This window comes from Odontesthes bonariensis, chromosome 24 (assembly GCF_027942865.1).
Source record: "Odontesthes bonariensis isolate fOdoBon6 chromosome 24, fOdoBon6.hap1, whole genome shotgun sequence".
In the NCBI taxonomy this organism is placed as follows: domain Eukaryota; kingdom Metazoa; phylum Chordata; class Actinopteri; order Atheriniformes; family Atherinopsidae; genus Odontesthes; species Odontesthes bonariensis.
Genome location: NC_134529.1, coordinates 21,411,318 through 21,433,650, shown reverse-complemented (window position 1 = coordinate 21,433,650; position 22,333 = coordinate 21,411,318). Strand labels below are relative to the sequence as shown.

General features: G+C 43.2%; 1 protein-coding gene across 2 annotated transcripts in view; it reads left to right on the top strand.

Annotated features, from left to right (window-relative positions):
* Positions 1 to 18,418, top strand: part of cep128 (centrosomal protein 128) — a 50,546-nt gene extending 32,128 nt beyond the window's left edge. The window contains exons 19-25 of one of the 2 annotated variants that reach the window (XM_075459090.1): positions 1,579 to 1,771; positions 7,381 to 7,430; positions 8,525 to 8,548; positions 13,381 to 13,458; positions 13,609 to 13,722; positions 16,781 to 16,889; positions 17,711 to 18,418. In XM_075459090.1, the coding sequence (XP_075315205.1) occupies positions 1,579 to 1,771; positions 7,381 to 7,430; positions 8,525 to 8,548; positions 13,381 to 13,458; positions 13,609 to 13,722; positions 16,781 to 16,889; positions 17,711 to 17,778 (636 nt within the window). In that variant the 3' untranslated portion in view covers positions 17,779 to 18,418. Of the gene's footprint in view, positions 1 to 1,578; positions 1,772 to 7,380; positions 7,431 to 8,524; positions 8,549 to 13,354; positions 13,459 to 13,608; positions 13,723 to 16,780; positions 16,890 to 17,710 lie in introns of those variants that run through there. The other variant, XR_012768888.1, reaches the window with a different exon arrangement.
* The last annotated feature ends 3,915 nt before the right edge of the window (positions 18,419 to 22,333 follow it).

Genomic DNA, 22,333 nt, shown 5'->3' with positions numbered 1-22,333 from the left:
ACAAGGAAAAAGACACAAAGTTGTCAATTGTTTTTACCAGCTGCCCCCTTCCCAAAAAAAAAGTTCAGTTACCAACGTATTCTGTAGATTATCAGTTGATGATCATCAAATTTAATGTATGATATCGTGGTAGTGTCAAAGGTGGGCTCGACTCAGAAATTCCCCCATTACTCGAGCAGAGACTGGCTTAATTGAATGGTCAGCACTCACGAATAAGTTGAACAACACCAACTTTAAGGTTAAAAACAAGCGCATCTGCCATGCAATATAACATCGTTATTTAACGCATCATCAGTGCTGACAATTTCAATAAGAAGTGGTGGTGTTAGCATAGTGTTAATACAGCTGTCTTTGATAGTTTACATAACTAGTATAATTGCAGACCATAGCATATAGCCCTCTGAACTAAAATCAAGTTGCAGACTCATTTAGTGTAATATCCACGAAATACTTGTCACTTTAGATAAAAAAAAGAGTCTGCTGCACCAGTGTGACGCAAAAAACACGCGGAAGCTGCCTCATCTCTGAGTAGCAGCAGCAGCAGCAGCTTCGCACAAACTGTGATGATAAACGGCAGATCCAGCCCATGTCGAGGGGATTCTGTCTGCACTGGAAAACCAAGCGTGGAAGGACGAGGGAGTCGAGTTAAACCAATGCAGACCAAAACACTGTATCGTGTAGGGCTGAGCAATTTTATTTATACCGCGATATATATATATCGATATTTCGTTTCCCGATAAAGTATCGATTTTTCAGCCGCGAGCATTGATTTTTATTTTATTTTATTTTTTCAAAGAAAACTTTATTGAAAAGTCAGACGTTACAATTAGTGAAAACACAGAACATTAAGGTAATACTATACAATGCCAGGGGGTCACATTATACAAAACAGTGATAAATTACTTCATAAAAAATGTTATATAAAGTGCTTAGCTCTCACGTTTGTGACATGTTCGTTTGTTTCTGTTTGTCTGACTGTGTTGTCCTTCCGGTTCAAAGATTGGACCACCAGTCCAATTAGCGACGATTCATGTCAAATCACACTTTCTCTTTTTTCCCCCCATAAAATGATGTAAGTGCATCGAATCGTATCAAATCGTATCGTTGGCTGAATATTGTGTATCGTATCGTGAGATTAGTGTATCGCTACAGCCCTAGTATTGTGCCATGTGTGGGAAAAAAAACTGTAAAAACGTGGCAGCGTGCCGTCGTGTTGTGCTTTGAGCAGCTACAAAGTGCGATGGCAATGCGACATAAAAGGAGAGTGACTGTCAGTCATTAAAAAAACTATGGAAACCTTCATCACAAAGTAGCAAACTCTAGATTTCATGTTAGGTAGATTTTTGCTTGTTTAAGACAAACCTTTCTCTGGTAATACAATGTTATGATTTAGAAGGCTTAGACACAGTCTGAACCAGTCATTTAGTCTCATTTGACTAAAAAGTCTGCTCGCAGTACTCATCCGGCATTTTTTTGATGAAGTGGAGCGCATCAGATGAGGTCTATGGTGACATAAACCTCCGTATGGACTCGATTCCCCAAGTTTGCAATAAAGACTTTTGTCTCGGAACAAACTAGAGCAAGCTCCGCTGGCTGTGTGAGGAGGTGCGGGAGCGCGACTCGAGGGATCAGCGCCTTAGGAGGCAGCACCAGCAGACCAGGGATCAGTTGAAGGCCCTCAGGCAGAGCCGGGACTTGGAACAGGCGGCTCTTCTGCAGCGGCTGGATCAGAAGGAGACGCTGCTGCACTCCCTCGGCACTGACAAGACAGGTAGTAGTTTATTACAGAAAGAAAATTCATGCCGGTTTCACTCATGGTTATTATGCCACTTTTTACCTGTATATGAAATATATCGGTCCCAGTTGAGCATTATCTGATACTAAAGAGGGAGTTAATACAAGTTAAAAGCTTACAGCGTACCTCCTTTGATGCATCCATGTACGCTAAACTAATGATTGTGAAAATGAAGGTGTATTTGTGCCACAGTTCTAGACAAAGTTGAGTCAGACTCTCCTCTTTTGTTCCCTTTTATCTCATTTACGTGTACTCAGACCATTGGTAAAAATCAGAAATGCTACTTAATGTTTTTTGTGTGCTTTGTTGTAATCGATGCTTAGGAAAATGGCTGTCTGCGAACTTAATGCATTGTTGTTTTTTTATTTATTTTTTTGGGGGTCTGTACACTTACAAATGTTGGAGAAAGCACCTTAATGGTTTTGAGCGTTGGATTTTCGGTGGCAAATTGACTTGTTTTTCCACCCTCAGCCCCGTTTTTGACTGAATTTTCCCTAATTAGCTGTAAATGGCAGAGAGAGAGAAGTAACGTGTGTCCCATTAGCTCAGAAAAAGACGCAGTGAGGCAGAGGTAATGTTGGGTTTAGTCACAGACGGAAAACCTTCATAAGAGGATGTCAGCAATGTCTCTGGTTGTTGTGGTACTGTTACACTATTCAGATGTGCATTTTGATGATACAGCCTCACCCCAGGATATATTGTGGAATCATTTTGCTCGGTTATTATTAGAGGTATAACGGCTCATCTATCCATCCAATTAAACTCAGCTGAAAGGACATTTTACAAATTATCGGAATCTGTAGAGTTTGGCCCACGGCACATGGGAACACATCACTGATTCAGATGCAGGTTCAATACATGCAGTCAAAGATCATGTCGTCACGTGTTTCCTGTTCCTCATTTATCTCAATGCTCCTCAGTCATGACAGTTTCCCCAGACTACTGTGCTTTGCAACCAAGCACAACATCCCAGGCAAGGCGTTCACATGGCGCAGCACATGGCTAATTAACATATCAATGCATGTGTGTGTTATTACCTATTAATAATCGAGCTATTTCTCAGCTTGTATTGACACACATTCTGCCTACACCCACAGAACATGATAAAAGATGACTCAACAGATGCTCGGTGTCTGTGCGTTTGGGCAGAAGGTTGGTTAACATGCTAATCCTCTTTGTATGTCTGTTTATGCACAGTTCTGTATGACAATATCCCTTCAGCTGCAGCCCCGTGAACCACTGACAGTATTCCCACAGTTATGATGAAAAGCTGCTTGTGCACATTTCTCCCTACACTTTTCCCCTCTGCTGTTGCATAGCAACACACTTTACACCCCCCCATTTACTTACTTTTGATGCTACTTTCCAATGATATTCTTTTTTTTTTTTTTTATTCTGTCGCTATCAATCGAAACTTTGATTTTTAGTGTTTTTACTGACCAACTCAATTTTACTTTGATGATATAAATAAAATTAACATTTGATACACACATGCCCCAAAAGAAAAAAAAAAAAAAGTTATGTTAATGTTGAAAAAAAAAGATGAAACAGAATTCACAAGCAACAGCGTTCTGGACGATTCTCCAAACCACAAATTATTCAGGGACAGGTGAGGGTGTCAGGATTGGGTATAAAAGGAGCATCCACCAAAGGCTGAGTGTTTTCCAGCAGGGATGAGTCGTTGCTCACCTTTTTCAGAGAATCGTCCAATCAGAGAATCATCAGTAAGTTCCCCAAACTGATTTTTTTCAATGCCAGACTGCAAAGAACTTTGGTCTCTTCACATCTACAGTGCATAATATTGTGAAAAGGGAGTCTGGGTGAAACCTCCGCTGGATGAACACACCTTCGAGCCCTTAGGCAACAACGCACGAGAAACTGCAGATATGTGGGCTCGGGTGCACCTTTCCTTGAAAAACCATTTTCACTCGCAGTCTTCTGCTGTAACATGGAAGTTTCTTACACAAGGAGAAAAGAGAAATCCGAATATTAACCACGTTTCAGCTGCTTTAAGGAGATAAACATCCGGGTCGTTTTCAGAGAACGCTGCAAAAGCCAGCATTTGTGATGGTGCGAGTGTGAGAGTGTGCTTTACTGAACTGCCTGCAGTCCAGATCTGTCTCCTATTAAAAGTGTAATGCCACATCATGAGGAGGAGAATCAGAGACCAGCAGCCGGATGGACACAGATTCCTCTGCGACAAATAGAATCCTCAGTTCCCAAAGGAATTTAAAATAACACAAGAGTAAACATGCCTCTGTTGCAACTTTTTTTTTTTTTTTTCAGGTTGTGTTGCAGACATAAAGTTGGTCAGTGAACCAACTAGATCCGGTGGACATTTTGAAAGGAGGAGGCTTGTCTTTCTTCACTGCAGGCAGACGCTCTTATATGGAGTCTGTAGCAATTAAAGCAGCAAATAATGAAAGTGTCGTCTGAATTGAGACGTTCAGGTTTCTGTATCGTGTCCCGTTTCTGCAGAGCAGACAAGGCGTGTGAGAAATGCAAATTCATTAACGCACCCTGGAAACTCTATTTTTTTTTTTATATATATATATATATATATATTTTTTGGGGGTTTTTATGCCTTTTAATGATAGGACAGTTGGAAAGAGACAGGAAGCAGGGGGCAGAGAGAGGGGGAAGACATGCAGCAAAGGGCCGTCCGGTGCGGGACTGGAACCGGGGCCAGCTGCAGCGAGGACTGTAGCCTCTGTACATGGGGCGGCTGCTTAACCCACTACGCCACCGACCGCCCTGAAACTATTCTCTTTTAAGTTCTTACATGTGCTTGTTTTAACTCCACAGATTACCCCCCCTTAACTTTGCAAAGCCAAACAGCCCTTCTGTCAGAATTTATTTTGTGTCAAGCAGTGGTCTGTTCATTTTCTTTCAGAGCTCCCTGTTGGCCTCCTCCCTGCATGTGTAGATAACCGTGGCTCTAGTATTACAGAGCCTGCCACAGCTCTCAGGTGAGATGAGACTTGAGTGTGAGTCAGCATAGATAGCAGTAGACTGCTATTCCTATCTTCCCTCTGCTGGCTTCAAAGTTGACTGTAACAGACTTGGAAGTTGGCGTTGGTTTTTTCAAGTATGTCTGTCAAGTGGCTTGGCCCGCGTGAGTTACTCACATCTGTTTGAGGAGGTGGAGGTGTCGAGCGTCCTCAGGAAACTGGATGTTGAATTTGTGGACATGTCATGAGGTGGGCGTCGTGTCAAATGAAAGGGCAGTGTAGATAAAAACATTTGCAGAGGCTGTTGTTGGCTGTACGCTGTCGGAGAAGTGGTATCGGATGCTCAGCTCTCACGTTGTGTTGGTTTCTAGAAGCATGCTGAATGAAGAAGACGAATTAAGATAAAAATGTCTTTCAGCATTTTCCTCCCTGCATTATCGCTGTAAGGGAAACATTTTGTCTGAACCATTCCCACAAACCATTTTCTGCTTGGCGAACTGCCGTGCTGAAAAGTTTGGTTGGCATATATTCAGTAAATTCAGAATTATTCCTCTTAGTCAACGTCTCAAGTCGCCTCTGATTTAAAAGTTTGGTGCTGCCGTCAACAAACAGGACTTTGTAGAAGAAACGCTTTGTGTTTATCTACATTTTAAGATTAAAATAATCCATCTCTACCAGACTGAGGCAGTCAGATACACTGGATGAGAATTTCTCACTTGACTTAATCAAAAACAATTAATCAACACGATCTTCTGTTATTTGCTGTGAGTTTGTTAATCCCAGTCCCCTAAAATAGTCACTGTCTACCAAAACCTTTAGTTCTCATCCTATGTTGAAATAAAGAATATTGAATTGCATACATTTAGTATTTAGGAGTATAAGCATTTGACTTGTATGGTAAATTACCCTTTGTTACAAACACGTTGCAGGTCTGAAAGGAAAGTGTATCAATGGAATTGAAATATACTGTAAATGTGTCTCAAAATGAAATAAGACGGCAAATAAAAACTGTCAGAAAGTTGAAAGGGCGGAAACTCGCCGCCAACAGTTCAACATCCATGGTGCAGAGGCGCTCCTTCACAGTAACGTATAAAGAATTATATCATGTGTCGTTAACCAGCACTGTCATCCCCCGTCCTTTGCTCCTACCGCTCTGCCTGCGGTCTCTGTCTGCCTGTGTGATGAACTGCATCTTATTTATAAAGCGCTGATGCACGACACGCATCATCTCAAAGCGAGTGCCATGTAGAGAAGTGTAGGGGTCCGTTGTATGTTCTATTGTATTCCTGTGAGCTTGTCCATTGGGTATCACGCAGGCTATAAACATAACCATATGCGCTCACGGTGGTCTCAGCCGCACCTCTGTGCTGCACTCCCAACTTTATAACAGTTTAACTGATTTTTGTTTTATTTTATCTGCATAATCTCTGCTGGAATAGTGTCATTTCCCTTCAGGGATAAATAAAGCGTCGTCCAATTAATTTCCCCATGATTTTGTACTCCTTTTCTCTGTGTTTATTTTTTTCTCCTGCCCTACATCTTAAACATCTCCACTTCAGCTTGTCTTCCTGCAGGCTTTACTGGGGCTCAATCAGCGGCTCCCTTGTGCATACAGCTTTGCCGTTAGGACAGTTACGCGTCATGGCAGATGTTAAAATGTGCCAGAATTACCAGCAGCGATGATTCCAGGAGCACAGCATCCAGAGTAGTGTAGGAAATTGTTTTTAGAAAAAAAAACCTCCGAAAACCGCCGAAAGAAAACTTTTTAGAAAATTAAAAAGTTCAAAACAAGAGACGGAGCTGCTTCCTGTAACCGGCTGCTGCGCCATTCAAGAGTCTGCTTGAGTTTGGAACTGAGCTTTGAGAGTTGCCCTGTTGGGTTTTTCTGTTTGTGCTTTGTTCCACACAGTCATCTTTTAGATTTTGTCTTGGAATGTCATCATTTCTTGACCGGTGTGCTACTTTTTGGACTACCAACCCCAAAGCTGTCTCTGGAAAATGACTGGATACAATCAATTTTTTAGAACATTTTATCAGCAAATTAACCAGACAAAAAAATTAGATTTTTAACAAATTGTGAAAACGTTAGTTATTTGTGTTACTTCAAAGAGTCTTCTGCGTCACTGAGAAATATCAGCAGAGTTGTTCTTGCCAATGTCAAAACAGGAGCCACAGTGGGTAGCCAAGTGCAGTCAGTGTGTTTTTCCACGAGCAAAGCTGCACATTTGAATCAGCAAATTTGGAACTTAGATGCCTTTTAAGAAGCCATGCCAGCGTGACTACAGTGTTTCTGAGGACTGCTTTAGTTACCTCTGCAACCTACGCAGATAGCTTGATGACACGGAGAGACACACACACACACACACTCATGGCGATCGCTTGTAAAGTAACAGTGAGGGCTGCACAAAGAAAACGCAAAGTGCTTGCGGTCTGACCCTGGCCTGATGGCCTCGGCTTTATAGCTTTCGAGATAACTGCCGCTGATGGATTGCAGGTGGAAAACAAAACCGTTGAGTAGTGAATAAAATGGGAGGCTTGAACTTTATATATCATTATATTCAGAGTTAATGGGGATCTGAGAACTCTGCTCGTGAACAGCGCCATGTTATCTAACACCCGAACCTCTCTTTGCAGAGCTGTTGGAGAGGAGTCGCAGGAAGGAGGAAGAAATGAGAAGCCTTCAGGTCAGCGTCGTTTATCTTTATTAATCCATGCAGCCTCTGTCTGTGTGCACTGGACAGAAAAGACTCCACTATGAGGAGATGCTGACTATATACACCACTTTCCCTGTATTTTTTTTTTTTTTTTTTTTTTTTGCATGTCAGGTGGGGCTGTTTTTAAAGAAACTGCCAGGCTGAGGGAGATTTCAGATCCGTGGTGCTGTTCCCAACATGAACGCACAGCTGTGAGCGTGACAGGCTCCTTGCAGCCTCGCTTGGACGACTCGCTAAGTACTGCAGACACGAGGCCTTGCAGTTTAAAAGCCACTAAAGGCTGCTACATTTTGCAGGCTGCCCACTCACCTCGTCCTGAATAAACTGGCCCCCAGTGCCTCACAGGCTCTTAACTCGCCATTAAACGGGAAAGCAGATGTGTGCACATATAGCATACACAGCAAAGAGTCTGCAAAGAAGCGACTCTTTCCAGAAGTGTGTGTGCGTCGGGTGGCGAGGTTCAAAGTGTGGCTGCATGATGGCACCTGTCAGAACCTGCACTCAGTCTGAGAGTCAGCCAAGCTTTTAATCATGGAGGATCAGGAGAGAGAGATTCACATGTAACGAGGAAAAGACTGATAGAGTGAGGGACACGGAGGAGCTGGATAGAGCTTAGGAATGAACTGATGGGGGCTGGATGGGGGGGGGGGGGGGAGCAGCTCTGTCAGAACTCATCAACACGTTGCAGGCAGAGGTGGAAAGGCAGGCGGTTGAAGGAAAGAGCAGGTGTGCATTTGAGTGGCAGATAAGAGCCATAGCATCACTTATGCATCGTTAGACAGGGAACATCAGTGAGGAGGCTGGATGAGAGGCGAGACTATTTTGTCTCCGTGTGCGTCTGTGTGCGCGATAAGAAGTTTGGTGTGTGCTACAGACTCTCCCGAGCCCCTGCATTTCCCTCCCTCGTTATGTTGGAACACCCCATTCCACTCTTCTTTCAGGTTTTTCCTCCCTCACATGCATCGACCGGGCTTCTCTTTGTTCAGCCACTGTTTTGAGCTGTTGTCTGGACTCGCTGTTGCATAGTCTAAAGTAATATTTCTGTGTTGCATGTGTCCTTCCAGGATCGTGTGCTGGATCTGGAGATGGTAAGCTGAACATTTCCCCAATTCAGACAGATTGGACACTGTGCAAAAACACAAATAAAAGCATAATGGAACGAGTTGCAATTTATTCACGACAGAACACGGAAAAACCGATCAAATGTTGAAAGTGAAACATTTTACTGTTTCCAGAAAAATGTTTAGCCCATCTTGAATTCGATAATAACATCTCAAAAGAGTTGGGACAGGATCGTGTTAACCTAAAAAAAGTCTTCATCTGGGTGGGAACATATGTAGCACTGAAACCTCTTCATACCTCTCTGCATTGATGGTGCATTTCAAGAAATGCAGGTTCCCAGTTTCATAGGCACTAATGCACCTCAAAACCATCAGAGATGAAGGCTTTTGAGCTGAGTGCGGAGGACACGGCATCCATCATTTCCATGACAACAACATATCTCAAAAGAGCGGGGACAGGATCATGTTAACCTAAAAACGTCTTCATCTGGGTGGGAGCATATGTAGCACTGAAACCTCTTCATACCTATAAAAGAATTTCAAATTTTGATTAGTCTGACCCCAGAACAATCTTTTTTTTTTTTTTTACTTAGTCACTGAGAAAGCAGCTACATTTCTGGGTCACATATGGATGGGATTTGGCATGATGTAGCTTTAACCTGTATTAGAGGAGGACAGAGTGAACTGTTTTATCAGACAATGATTTCTGGAAGTGATTTCCATATTTGAAGCATGGCTGTTAATAACGCAGTACTGCCTGAGGGCCCCCAGACTTAAGCATAAAGTATTGATTCATTGGCCGTGTGCCTTGCACACAGAGACGTCTCCAGAGTCTCAGAATCTTTTGATTATGTTATTTCATGGAGATGATTTTGAATGTTCATTCTTCACAGCTTTACATTGAGGATTATGATATTAAAAGATTTCAGATTTCTACAGGTTACCGAACCTCTGCCCACCTTTACTTCAGAGAGACTCTGCTTCTCTAAGGTGCTCTTTTATACCCAATAGAGTTTCTGATTTGTTGGCGGTTAACCTAATCAGTTGCGACACCAGCTGTTCCTCTTTAGCACCGCATACTTTTCCAGCGTTTTGTTCCAGCCTCCAACTGAGACGTGCCGCTGCCGTCGAGTTCAGTTTGAGCGAATATTTTTCACGAAATGGTGAAATATCTCACTGTCAGCATTTTCTGTGTTCTTCTATTGAATAATATGTTGGTTTGTGAGATTCACAAATCATTGCATTCTGTTCTCCTTTTCATTCTACACAGCCCAACTTGGAATAGAGGTTGTAAATTTGATTCCCGCTCAGAAAAAAGGAAAAGTTATCCCCTAAGTGCCCCGGAGTTAAATTGGAAGTCATGATGACTTTCATCATGATTTGATTTAACCGCGGCAGGCTTTATTTGTATAGCAACCCGTGGAGGCTAACACAGGGATAGAAATAATTGTTTTAGTCAAGGCTCAGCGCTCTGTTAATCATCATACGTCTTCCTGATGGCGCTAAGAACCGAGCCGCGCTGACAGCACCGTATTGATCTCACCATCCGCGCTATTGATGTCCACCACCAACATCCTTAATCAGCCATTAGATGCCAGTCAGCAATTTGTTAATTAATTAATGAATTACTACTGAAAGGTCATATTAACTAAAGCACTTTTTTACTCTCCTGGAAAATAAAAAAATAAATTGTCAAAGGCACGCTGGATATCCGTCACAATTATGTGCAATGCTTGTCTACTTCAGCCTTTAAGTAGCTGTTACAAGAAATGAAGAGGGGACGCTTTGGACTGCCGTCAACTCACAGCCTGGCAGCTGAGGATCATCCAGCAAATCTCACTAGTCTCGTCAGCGTGCCATTCAAAGCGCCGGGTCTTATGATGCTTACATGTCGAATTCGGATGGGAAGAGGGAGGCTATTGAAACGTTCAGCGGAGGGATGAATTGAATGGAGTGCAGCTCGCGTGGGTAAATGATTAAAGATCGTGCTGAGTGTGTTGCGATGAAAGTCCTCAATTGCCTTTTGAATGAACTAGGCCGTGCGACTCAGCGCTTCCACAGGGAAGGACTGCAAGTGGTGTTTGAATGCAATCCTGCCAGTACTAGTTTAAGAGGGGCGGAGAAGAAGCATCGGTATTGCCCAGGGATGACAGTGCTCCATTAAAGTTATAATCCATTAAAAATGTATCTCTCAGGTCCCGGTGGGAAAGAAGTTAAGACGCAGTGTATATCCCCGTCTTTCCCAATTTGATTCCAGCGAAGCTCATCGTTTATCGTGTTTCTCTTCTCGTCTTCAGTGAGAATGCCGTCTCTCTGCCTCTGTCCAGTCGACATGCTCCTGAAACAAAATGTCCTCTCAGCATCTTACATAGGGAACCGGCCTGAAATACGTCGGCAGCATTACGAGATTTACTGTCGTCGCTTCTGGTTGTTGTTTTTTTGTTTTTGTTTTTGTCATAAAATAATTAATTCAATTTCTTCCATTCCTTTAGCATCAGGTGTGTCTGTATAATGAAAGATGTGTGAGAGAGGGAGCTACCTGTGAAATAATGTTTAAGCCGTATAAGTATACCCCCGGGCCAATATTTTATACATTTGAATGAAAACAGGATAAAACTCTTAGGCCAAGTCAGTGTGCCATGTTGAATTTGGCTCCCCCTTCACAGGCGCTGGGCGGACCCTCGACTGATGCCAAAGCTAGTGGGAAGAGGAGCCTTCCCTGGGGATTGCAGCAGTACCCTCATAAAGACGTGAAAAATAAAGTCCTTTAACCTTTTTCAAGTCTAAGGTTTTATGTATCAGGACATGATACGAATATACGAATATAAATTAATATTAAGTAGATTAATAGAAAATAATCTGTTCCTCACCGGGTCTAAAAATGGAAAATGGCGCGTCACTGTGTCGTTATTTATTTAAGAAAACTCAGCCAAAAATGCAAGCAGCTTGTAGAAGCTATTTTAGTGACAGTAGCTTGAAGTATTAAAGGCAGGGTAGGGGATCTTTTTCTGGAACATTTTTTTACATATTGCTTGAAATACTCTTCAAACCCCCATTGCAACAAATTAATTAAAAGTTTTGACACAAATATGAAAAGTTTTAGTGGCCTCTAGAATGTACAATCTAGGAAAAACAGTATCCAATCATTGTGAACGGACCGTTCACAATGATTGGATACTGATGCCGTCTATCAAACTGCAATCTGCTCCTCCCTCCCCCTCCCCCTCCTTCCCCCTGTGCGCGTACCCTGCTCCGTGAACGAAGCTTGGCAGGAAGCTAAACTAGAGCCAGCTTGGCTAGCACCTAGCATTATTAAACGTATAGTTAGCATAAACTAAATACTAAATACTAAATACGGCAACGATCAATGCTTGCTGTCAGAACAGCGCTCGTGCACCTTCGTGCTCGTGCGCGTTCATGTACTCTAGAGGCGTGCCTTTGTGGGGGAAAGTGAAGAAAAGGGTTGGGACTTTTTACCTGTGTATTTTCAAATTGCAGCTTCGCTGGACTCAAAATCCAGGATCTCCTACCCTACCTTTAAGTTTCCATATGACGTTATAAGTCTCCCACATTGTTGTGGAGGAATTTTGGCCGAGTCTTCTTTTACCTTCCGTCGGTTCATTGAGGTTTGCTCACATTGCTGAATACACAGCTCCCAACAGCGCTTTTCAATCGGGTTCAGGTCTGAACCATCTTAACACTTTTTCAGACATTTTGTTGTAGATTTGTTGCTGTGAGTGCTGTCAGACAGATATGCTGTTTAAAGCATGCTGCTGTGCAACATGACCAAACATCCTCCGTATCGGTCTCGTCTGTCCAAAGGACATTGTTCTGGAAGTTTTTTAGACTTTTTAAGTCTAAGTCTAAGCTGTGCTGCCGTGTGAGAAGAGCCTTTCTCCTGACAGACATTCCAAACAAGCCACACTTGTTCGGCCTTTTTCTGATTGTACTGTCGTCAACTTTAACATTTAACATGCTGACTGAGGCCCGTATAGTCTGAGATGTAGCTCTTGGTTTAGTTTTTTTTTTTTTTCAGTTTCTCTGAAGATTGCTCGGTCTGACCTTGGGGTGAACTTGCTGGGACGTCCGCTCCTGGAAAAATCACCTACGATCTTGAATCTTTTTACTTTGGGAATAATCGTCCTCATTGTAGAACGATGACCTCATACCCTTTTTCCTGATTGATGGGCAGCAACAGTTGCTCCTTCAAAATTGCTGCTGAGGTCTTTCTTCCTTGACAATTTCGTAAACACCCGTCTGAATGTTTCAGACCAGCAAAGTGATCCATTATCCGTGCAAATATAAAGGTGCCGGCCGACTGTACAGAGCAGTCAAATCCAGCTGTGTGCTGTCACAGGTTTTCGCAGAGAACTACGTCTCACTTTCCCTGCGTTTCATTGATTATTCCCTCCTTTGCTTCCCAGCCTTTGATCTTGTTCTTAAGTGAGAAGTGCTGACCAATCAGGACACGTCATGAGAGGGAGCGGGCCAGGAGATACACGGAGGATGTAGCCACAGATATCATCTATAACTCATTCTCCAGCTTTTAGCTTTTATGTTTTGGTGTGGTGCCCTCTTCTCGTCCTTTATATGGTTATTACATGGTTATTAAACGGTTATTACATGGTTCCTTTTTGCCGTGTACTGTTAAAATACACTGACTACCATAGAAGATGATTAATGTTGTGTTATAAACTGAATTTTTCTTGAACAAGTTCTGAAGCTTCACACTGAAGTCTATCTTATGTTACTTAGGTATTAATTTAATTAAACTCCTGTTTATTTTTGGTTTATTTTCAGGTAAATCTCCCTAAAATCTCCTTTTTCTGTCAGTCTGATTTTCTATGTGTGGTTTCCAGAACACGAGAGTAGCACTGGACCACTTGGAGTCAATTCCAGAGAAAAATATTCTGATTGAGAACTTCAAAGATTTGGAGGTGGGTGCGCGTAAAGTCGAGAATGTATTACTTTTTTCCTTTCTCACAGTGTTACGCTGCATGTTTCAAGCCTGTTCAGGCCTCCGCTCGGTCCTCCCTGTGCTTTGTTGCGATAATAGCCTCCGTGTGTTTGTTGTTTTGTTTTCTCAGGAATCGCAGCAGCAGAAGGAGATCGTAGAGCAGCGCTACACTAAGTACAGAGAGATTGTCGGGGACCTGCAGCACCAGCTGGACGAGTCCAAACGCAGAATCCAAGAGTACAGAGTACGTGACACGCACACGGTGTCAGTGCTGTGATGTCAATGAGCTTTGTAAAGCCAAACAACACCCCACGCTGATTCTGTTTCCATCACTAATTGTTCAAATGGCCGTCGTTTGGATAAGGAGGGTCTGACTTTGAGAGCCTTTTCTTTACGAGTGTTACTCGCCCACACAGATGCCAGCGTACGCTGCAGCTAATCTGCAACTTTCATGCAGTGTTAATGTGTCATCAGTGGTCAAAGTGAGCAACGGCACAAGCGTAGGCTCAAACGAAGCCTAAGTATTACCACTGTTAATTACTACCATCATGTTCTGTGTTATAAATCAGTCAAGGGAGCCATCTGAACATTATTGTTTGACAGCTGATTGCCATCAGCAGTTTGCAACCTCCCCTAAACAGCCATACAGCCTCTTTTTAAATGATTTTACTCGTCTCGATTAGCCTGTTGGCTCGCCAGACGACTCCAACGCTGAATGATAAGTGGCCATTACAGGAGCTTATTAGCTGTTGCAAGACAAGGAAAGTTTATTTGAATTGCACAATTCAACAACAAGGTGATTCAAAGTGCTTTACAGATACATTAAAACAGTAGAAATAAAAATCATGATTTAAATTTTAAACAAAAAAGAAAGAAATAAGAACAATAGATAAAATTTGTTAAAATGTGATTAAGTTTTGAAACTCAAGCTTCAGATTTTGGAGCTTTATTCAAATGCAGCTGAAAATAGGTGTGTCTTCAACCTGGACTTAAATACACTGAGTGTTTCAGCTGATCTGAGGCTTTCTGAGAGTTTGTTCCAGACATGTGGAGCATACAAGCTGAATGCAGCTTCTCCATGTCTGGTTCTGACTCTGGGAACTGATAAAAGACTGGATCCAGATGACCTGAGTTGTCTGGAAGGTTCAAACTGGGTCAGGAGGTCACTGATGTAATTTGGTCCTGGACCATTCAGAGCTTTATAGACCAGCATCAGAACTTTAAAGTCTATCCTCTGATGGACAGGCAGCCAGTGTAAAGACCTCAGAGCTGGGCTGATGTGGTCCACTTTTTTGGTCTTAGTAAGGACTCGAGCGGCAGAGTTCTGAATAAGCTGCAGTTGTCTAACTGACTTTTTAGGTAGACCTGTAAAGATGCTAATCAAGCCCACTAAAGATGAATGCATGGACTAGTTTTTCCAGGTCCTGCTGACACATCAGATCTTTTAACCTTGAAATACAGTGGAAACCGCTTATAGTGGTCACGGATTTAGTAATCAACCGCTTATATAGATCAAAAGGCTTGGGACAGAATCATTTCTATACAAATGCTGTTTAAATAATTTGTTTATAGTAATCAAGAAATCCGCTTATAATGTTAATTTTTGGCCATTTTATGAATGTAAACGTGCAAAAATAATTTAAAAACTACGTGTAGCTATTTTATTTTTTACTCCCTTGATTCCTTTCTGGACGTCTGCTTCTGCCCTATGCTTCTGCCTCGCTAGCTAACGTAACGAGTTGACACCGGGCAGCAAGCGCGCGAATCATGGCTGGAAAAAGGAAGTCATTTTCTCTGAATGAAAAACGTAGTTTCCTCGAGGCGTATGACAAATTACCAAAAACGAGCCAACGAGATGCTGCGGCGAAGCTTGGCATTCCTCCGGTGCTTTTCCCGGGCGGCGTCGTTTTCTTTCTCCGTCGTTAGCATTCATGACTGTCTCTCGTTGCTTAATTAGACTACACAAGGTAGCCTGAGGAATGCCAAGCTTCGCCGCAGCATCTCGGCTTGCTGCCCGGTGTCAACTCGTTATGTTAGCTAGCGAGGCAGAAGCATAGGGAAGAAGCAGACGTCCAGAAAGGAATCAAGGGAGTAAAAAATAAAAAAGCAAAAAAATCAAATAATACAAATTCGGTTTTAGTAATCAACCGCTTATAGTGTTCAAATTGGCTCTGGACCAACGTGATCACTATAAGCGGTTTCCACTGTATTCTTAAGGTGATAGTAGGCTGACATTGTTATTGCCTTAATGGGTTTTTCCAAATTTAGGTCTGAGTCCATAACTACACCCAGATTTCTGGCCTGGTTGGTAGTTTCTAGGTGTATAGATTGAAGCTCTGTGGTGACCTGTAATCATTTCTCTTTTATGTTTCTCTTTTTCTCTCAGTTTTGTTTTTGTTTAGCTGGAGAAAGTTGTGGCACATCCAGTAATCTCCTCAATGCATTTACCAAGAGCCTGTACAGGGCCGTGGTCTCCTGGTGACATTGTAATATATATCTGTGTGTCATCTGCATAGCTATGGTAGTTTATTTTGTTGTTGTTTTATAATCTGTGCCAGTGGGGGAGCATTTACGTGTTAAACAGAAGAGGTCCCAGGATGGAACCTTGGGGAACTCCACATGTGTTTGTTGTCTGCTCAGATGTAAAGTTACCTATTGACACAAAGTACTTCCTGTTCTCTAAGTATGTTTTGAACCAGTTTAGCACAGTTCCGTAAACTAGTACAGTTCTGCACACTCGAGGTCCGTTTTATAGAAAATGAGAAGAGGTAAGAACCTCTTTAAAGGTTTTTACTTTTGATTGCTCTGCAATGCTGGCAGTGGCGAACAGCTTCCGAAGGTGTTTTTTTTCAATTGAAACGGCTGTTTTTAAAACCTAAAAAACAGAATTCCTTCTTTGGGCGCTCCCTGTCCCTACAGTCAAAGGCCCTGGTTGCCCTGTTTCAGACGAGCAGATTCTGTTTGCCGTTCAGTTCTGGTCCACACATTTGTTTCTTTGTTGGCTTACCTCATACAGTGTGTTAAACCTGAACAAAACAGTGGAAACAACGGCAGCTCAAACTGAAGCCTTGGCACCAACTAAAGAGCCGGATCAACAAACTATTTCAGTAAAAACTTAAGTAGTCTTGGCTCTGTTTGTAGCCTCTGACAGAAGTCTTGCCCGACAGTTCTTTTCAGAGCAGTGCTGGAGATCTGTTGTCCAAACTGTTTGGATTCATTAAAAATCTCTCAATGAAAAGACGGCCACCTGTTTAATGATTGATTTTTTTTTAATTAATTCATTAATTTATTTGTCTTCCCAGGACGAGAAGTTTGACGCCACATCCAGGAGTTTGAGACTTGCTGCTCTTTCGTCCTCCATCAAAGGCCCCGGCACGTTCCTCAGCAGCACACAGATGTCCGACTCACTGTGTGAGTGTTCACTCTCTGTGCGTTTGATGCTTGTCAGACCTTTTTTTTTTTCCCAACATTTTCTTAAAGCAACATTTTCACTCATTCTTGGACCACTGTGAACCCTTTTTTTTGTAACGCCATCACAAAGGGGAAGAACGAAGCTTTGAAAAGAGACAGATCTTCACAGACACTGTACATTTCCCAGATGTTTGCTTGTAGCCTGCAACATGTCTATAAATATTTCAGCATCTGAAAGGTCTCTAGTTATGTAATGTCCTAGAAATATGATCTTATTTCACACCTTAAGGGACAGAGCCGGACTGAAAGAAAACTGAAAGTATCAATTTTCCGTCGCCCTTATTTTCTAATCATCATAACATTACTCTTTTTTGGATTAAATTTGATGTTGAAGCCCACACTGTGTTGTTAAATAATGCAATAATTGTCGGGTAAGCAGCGCTACTCTTACAGGAAATCGGTAAACCCTCAGCGTGCGTGAGACGTCTGATGAGAAAACTAGCAGTCGCACACCCTGTATGGCTTCTGTGCAGCTGCAGCGATGGTACAGAAGTTAGATAAGAAATGGGAGATCAAAAACCTCCCTGTTGAACACACAAAACAGAACTCCACACAGGCCGAAGCTGACATTTCACTGTGGTACAGATGTTGAGGTGCACGGTGTGCGTGGCTTTGTATCCGCTGACCTGCCAGAGCATATCTATGGCAGTGCAGATGCTGATATGCAATGCGATTTTCACACATCCATGTCATCTATGGCAGTGAGTGGCAAAAAAAAAAAAGAGCTGGTGTTTCTGTTTCTGTTCTCCTCTCTGCTACAGCTCCTCTGAAACTCCTGACCACTTCAGACCTGGAAGACTCCAAAGAGGGCCGACTCCTCCCGCATTAGTTCAGCTTTGAGCAAAAACCTTCATGTGGATCCCGACGAACCCAAACGCACCGCTTCTCCTCCCGCTCGGCGCTCATCCGTAACGAGCCGGCCTCCAGTATGAGGCCCTGCGCTCAACACCGATCCTACTCAATTACCTCAAGCAGGCAGTCGCTGATGGTGCTCGAGAGCACGAAGGGTAAGCCTGAGATTTCACGGCAAACTTTTAGAAACACTTTGGAAGAAGAGACGTGGCTCTTCACGCCTATTTATAAGCAAATGCACTGAATGTATTTAATGTATTTTAAGAGCATGAAACCAAAGTAGTTTCACTGTTTGGCGTCTTTCCATCGTTTCATTCGACCTGCTCTGCGGCTGCTTTACGTGTCTGTGATCATGCCAACATCTCTGTGCTAAAATGTATAGTTTATGAAGCCCGACCTAAACTCTGGTGCCTTTGGAACTGCCTGCAGTTGTTGTTTTTTTTAAAGATTTTATATCATGAAGGCTTCTCTCTGTTACCTTCTCTTTTAATGTATTGACCAACTTTCTGTTTTTTGGTGTAATGCAGTATGTATTTGTAAAAAAAGTAGGTGCAAATGTATATTTTTATGAAATTTGCTGGAAGATTTGCACTACAAATAAATCTGATTGCAGTTAAGGCTTGGTTGTATTTGCTTTTAGATGAAAGCCTTCAGGGGAAGTAACTAAAGCCAAGCAACTGTTTTCAGTATAAGCAGAGGTTGAACCCTCAAAGCAGACGAATAAGAGTGCAACTAAATGCTCCTACCAGAACAGGAGCAACATGTTGGGGTGTGTAACTGTTGCTAATCAGGAGCACATTTCTTTAGATTTAGAGCAGGGTTTCTTTTGTTTTCTGGTCAGATATTGTTCTGCTCTCTCAAAGCTGAACCTCGCACTCTAAAAGTTCCGAAAGAACGCGCCCGTAAGGAAGCTGTGACACGGCGCCGGCGTCATAGGCATGATCCCAGGCTTTTGTGTTTGTTTTTTTTCCTCTCGCAAACAATTCAAGAGCGAGAAGGAAAGGAGTGAAGGAGAAGGGGCTTAAACGGGAGAGAATGTAAAGGCAGCAGTGAGTCTGACGCAGTTTTCAGGCCAAGTCGAGCGTGCCTGCTGACCAGCGCTGCGCCTTTCTGAGTCAAAGAGTGTTTTTTTTTTTTTTCTTGCCTACAAGCAAGAAACCCTGCTCTCAAACCGATAAAAGAAATTAAAAAAAAGCTTTTGATTGAAAGATGGGAATGTGCTGCCATATAGACGCTGTGTAAAAAGGGGAATAAAACCAATGCTGTGATTTTAACTGTTGGCTACAGCTCGCAGAGTTTTATTTTGACCTGACAAGTCCTGGATTGATGTCGGTATGTAAGAGCCGATCAAAGCTCTGCTGCTTCCAATATGAATGGAAACGCCCATCTCATCATATTGTCATGAGCAACACGCGACACAAATAACTGAGGTTCAAATTAAAGCGTGCAGTGTTGACATTTTATTCACAATCTTCTATTCATCTCGCCCCACTTATTCAGTTAAACTCCCCAACAGGACGCTATGACTCCTCCGTAACCCATAGCAGTCAAATCCACAGATGTGGAGAGGCTCATCGTGGTCCCAGCTGCTTCACAATCGGCCACAAAGGTCATCACTGGTTGAAGCCAAAATATTCCAACCCTGAGCAAAAAGAAGAGATGGGATCCTCCACCGGCACACATGCATTGATGTTACTTTAGGATGTATTCAGGTCCATTTTCACCCGTCGGATAACATTACACTTTCACTCTGGGGCTCTTGAATGAGGTCGGACCGCTTGCATCCATGGAAAAGACGCCACCTAGATGGTATCTAATCTAAGATTAAGATTGCTTTATTGTCATGTAGTCACACAAAATGACTCATCCAGGTTGGCACCTGTTGAACACACACTCATAGAGACAGGTGCCACACACTGGAGCGGTGGGCAGCCAATCACAGCGACCCGGGGAGCCGTGCCTTGCTCAAGGGCACCTCAGTCGTGGCAGGGAGGTGGACCGCCACCCCTGCAGCTGTCAGTCCACCAATTTTGAGCGGTGAGAGTGGGGATCGAACCGCCAACCTTCCACTCTAACCACTGAGCGAGGCATCGTTCCAAATTGCCAATACAACAGTACCTTTAACCACACCCCAAACAATCCCAGATGCAGGTTCATGACACCCCAAACAATTCCAGGTGCAGGTTCATGACACCCCAAACAGGTTCATGACACCCCAAACAATTCCAGGTGCAGGTTCATGACACCCCAAACAGGTTCATGACACCCCAAACAATTCCAGGTACAGGTTCATGACACCCCAAACAATTCCAGGTGCAGGTTCATGACACCCCAAACAGTTCCAGGTGCAGGTTCATGACACCCCAAACAGTTCCAGGTGCAGGTTCATGACACCCCAAACAATCCCAGGTGCAGGTTCATGACACCCCAAACAATCCCAGATGCAGGTTCATGACACCCCAAACAATTCCAGGTGCAGGTTCATGACACCCCAAACAGGTTCATGACACCCCAAACAGTTCCAGGTGCAGGTTCATGACACCCTAAACAGTTCCAGGTGCAGGTTCATGACACCCCAAACAATTCCAGGTGCAGGTTCATGACACCCTAAACAGTTCCAGGTGCAGGTTCATGGCACCTTTTGCTCGTAACGTACTGGATGGTCATTCATTTTATTTGTGTTTTTTTTTTTTTTTTTTCCAAAAGCATTTGAAACATGGACAGAGTTTGGTGCAAAGTGGTTAGCCGGCACACATCCTTGTTCGCTCCTTTTATACCCAATCCTGACACCCTCCCCAACCACCAGTTAATCTGCTGGTTGGAGAATTTTCCGAGTTACTCGTTTAATCTTTAAACGTTCCCGTCGTTCTTTGACTCGCTCCTAATGTATGGTGGAATATATGTCATGTTGTCCCCTATGGTGGCTGCTTTCGCTGGGGTTCAGTGTTTAACACAGATCTCACAGATTCGGGTTTCAATCGTCAGAAATTTGTTTTCTCATAAAGTTTGGAATCTGCGCTCAGACTCGGATTAGAAGATTTAACTTAGATTTTCCCACAATCTAATCATTCATAAATGCATTTATATTTTCATGATGGCTTTAAAAAAAATTGTATTCGTTAGGCTTGATCCCCTCAGAAAGTCGCAAACAACACCGTCTCCTTAATGTGCTTCTTTGCCCCGCATCTGCTTATCTGGGCTACATTAGGCTGCAGAACACATGCAAACTCAAAGATCAGTCCTGCTGCTCCCAGCAGACCCCTTCCTCCATTTACATTCTGCTCCACCATTAGTCCAACTTTACTCCACTTTGTCAGGGTGAGACGCTAATGAATAAACTCTGTGCTTTCCTCCTGGTTCCTGTTTGTGTGGAGAGAAAAACGGCGGCAATAGAGGCGAGTTGCATTTGTAGCATTTGCACGTGCATGAAACGCACATCTGCCCGAGCTCATTGAAATAAATTGCCACACGGCAGTGAGAGCTATTTGGCGTGGCTTCGCCCAGACTTATTCATGAGCACACACACAAGTCATGCGGGCATGCGGAGGGGCTGAGAATTCAGGCCATTAGCAGGACGGCGTACATCCGCCTGCCCTGAAACATTCCAACACATCAAACATTTGCATCCCTTTCTGCGACTGATGTGAGATTTCAGAAGACCGCTGACCTTCTGTGCGTCCTGCGCCCTGCAGCTCAACACTCCACCTTCAGGTCCCTTGGGTGCATTGCAGCAGTCGCTAATTAGGAGACCCCCCCCCCCCCCCCGTTGATATCAGTTTTGACCCCCCCCAATCTGTTCGTACACATGCTGCGTGACATGATGATTTGCATACACAAAGCTGGCGTTACACTTAACCGAAAGGGTCACTCTGAGTCTGCCATCTGTTGAGAAAAATCCACTTCATCCCTAGAGAAATGGGAATGGATGCGTTTGAAGTCTTATTATTTTTGTGTGTTTCTCAGTTTACCTTTTAGTGGTTACAGTCGCTTTCCTGTTTTTTTTGTTTTTCAATATTGGGTAAGTGTAACCAAACATATTCATGGCTCGAAATCAAAAGGAGTAAGGACACCTTCTGCCCAGATGAAAACGCTTAACAGACCCAGAGCTGGAGCAGTTGTGTGCTGTGCATCATCTTACTTCTGCATTGTTGTGCGTACATTTACTTCCAGCTGGGATGCGTAGTTTTCTGAGGAGCAATCGCAAGAACCCCAGCTGAGAATCCTGCATTTTGTGCTCCAAGGGTTTTTATTGAAGTTAAAGGGATAGTTCGCCTCTTTTGACATGAAGCTGTATGACATCCCATATTAGCAACATCATTTATGAACATTGACTTACCCCCTGCTGCGTCCTGTGAGCCGAGTTCCAGCCTCGCGTTGACGAAGGTAGTCTGGCTAGTTGGCTGGGGCTTAAAAAACGCTTTATTTTTTAAGCCCCAGCCAACTAGCCGGACTACCTTCATCAACGCCAAAACGAGGCTGGAACTCGGCTCACAGGACGCAGCAGGAGGTAAGTCAATGTTCATAAATGATGT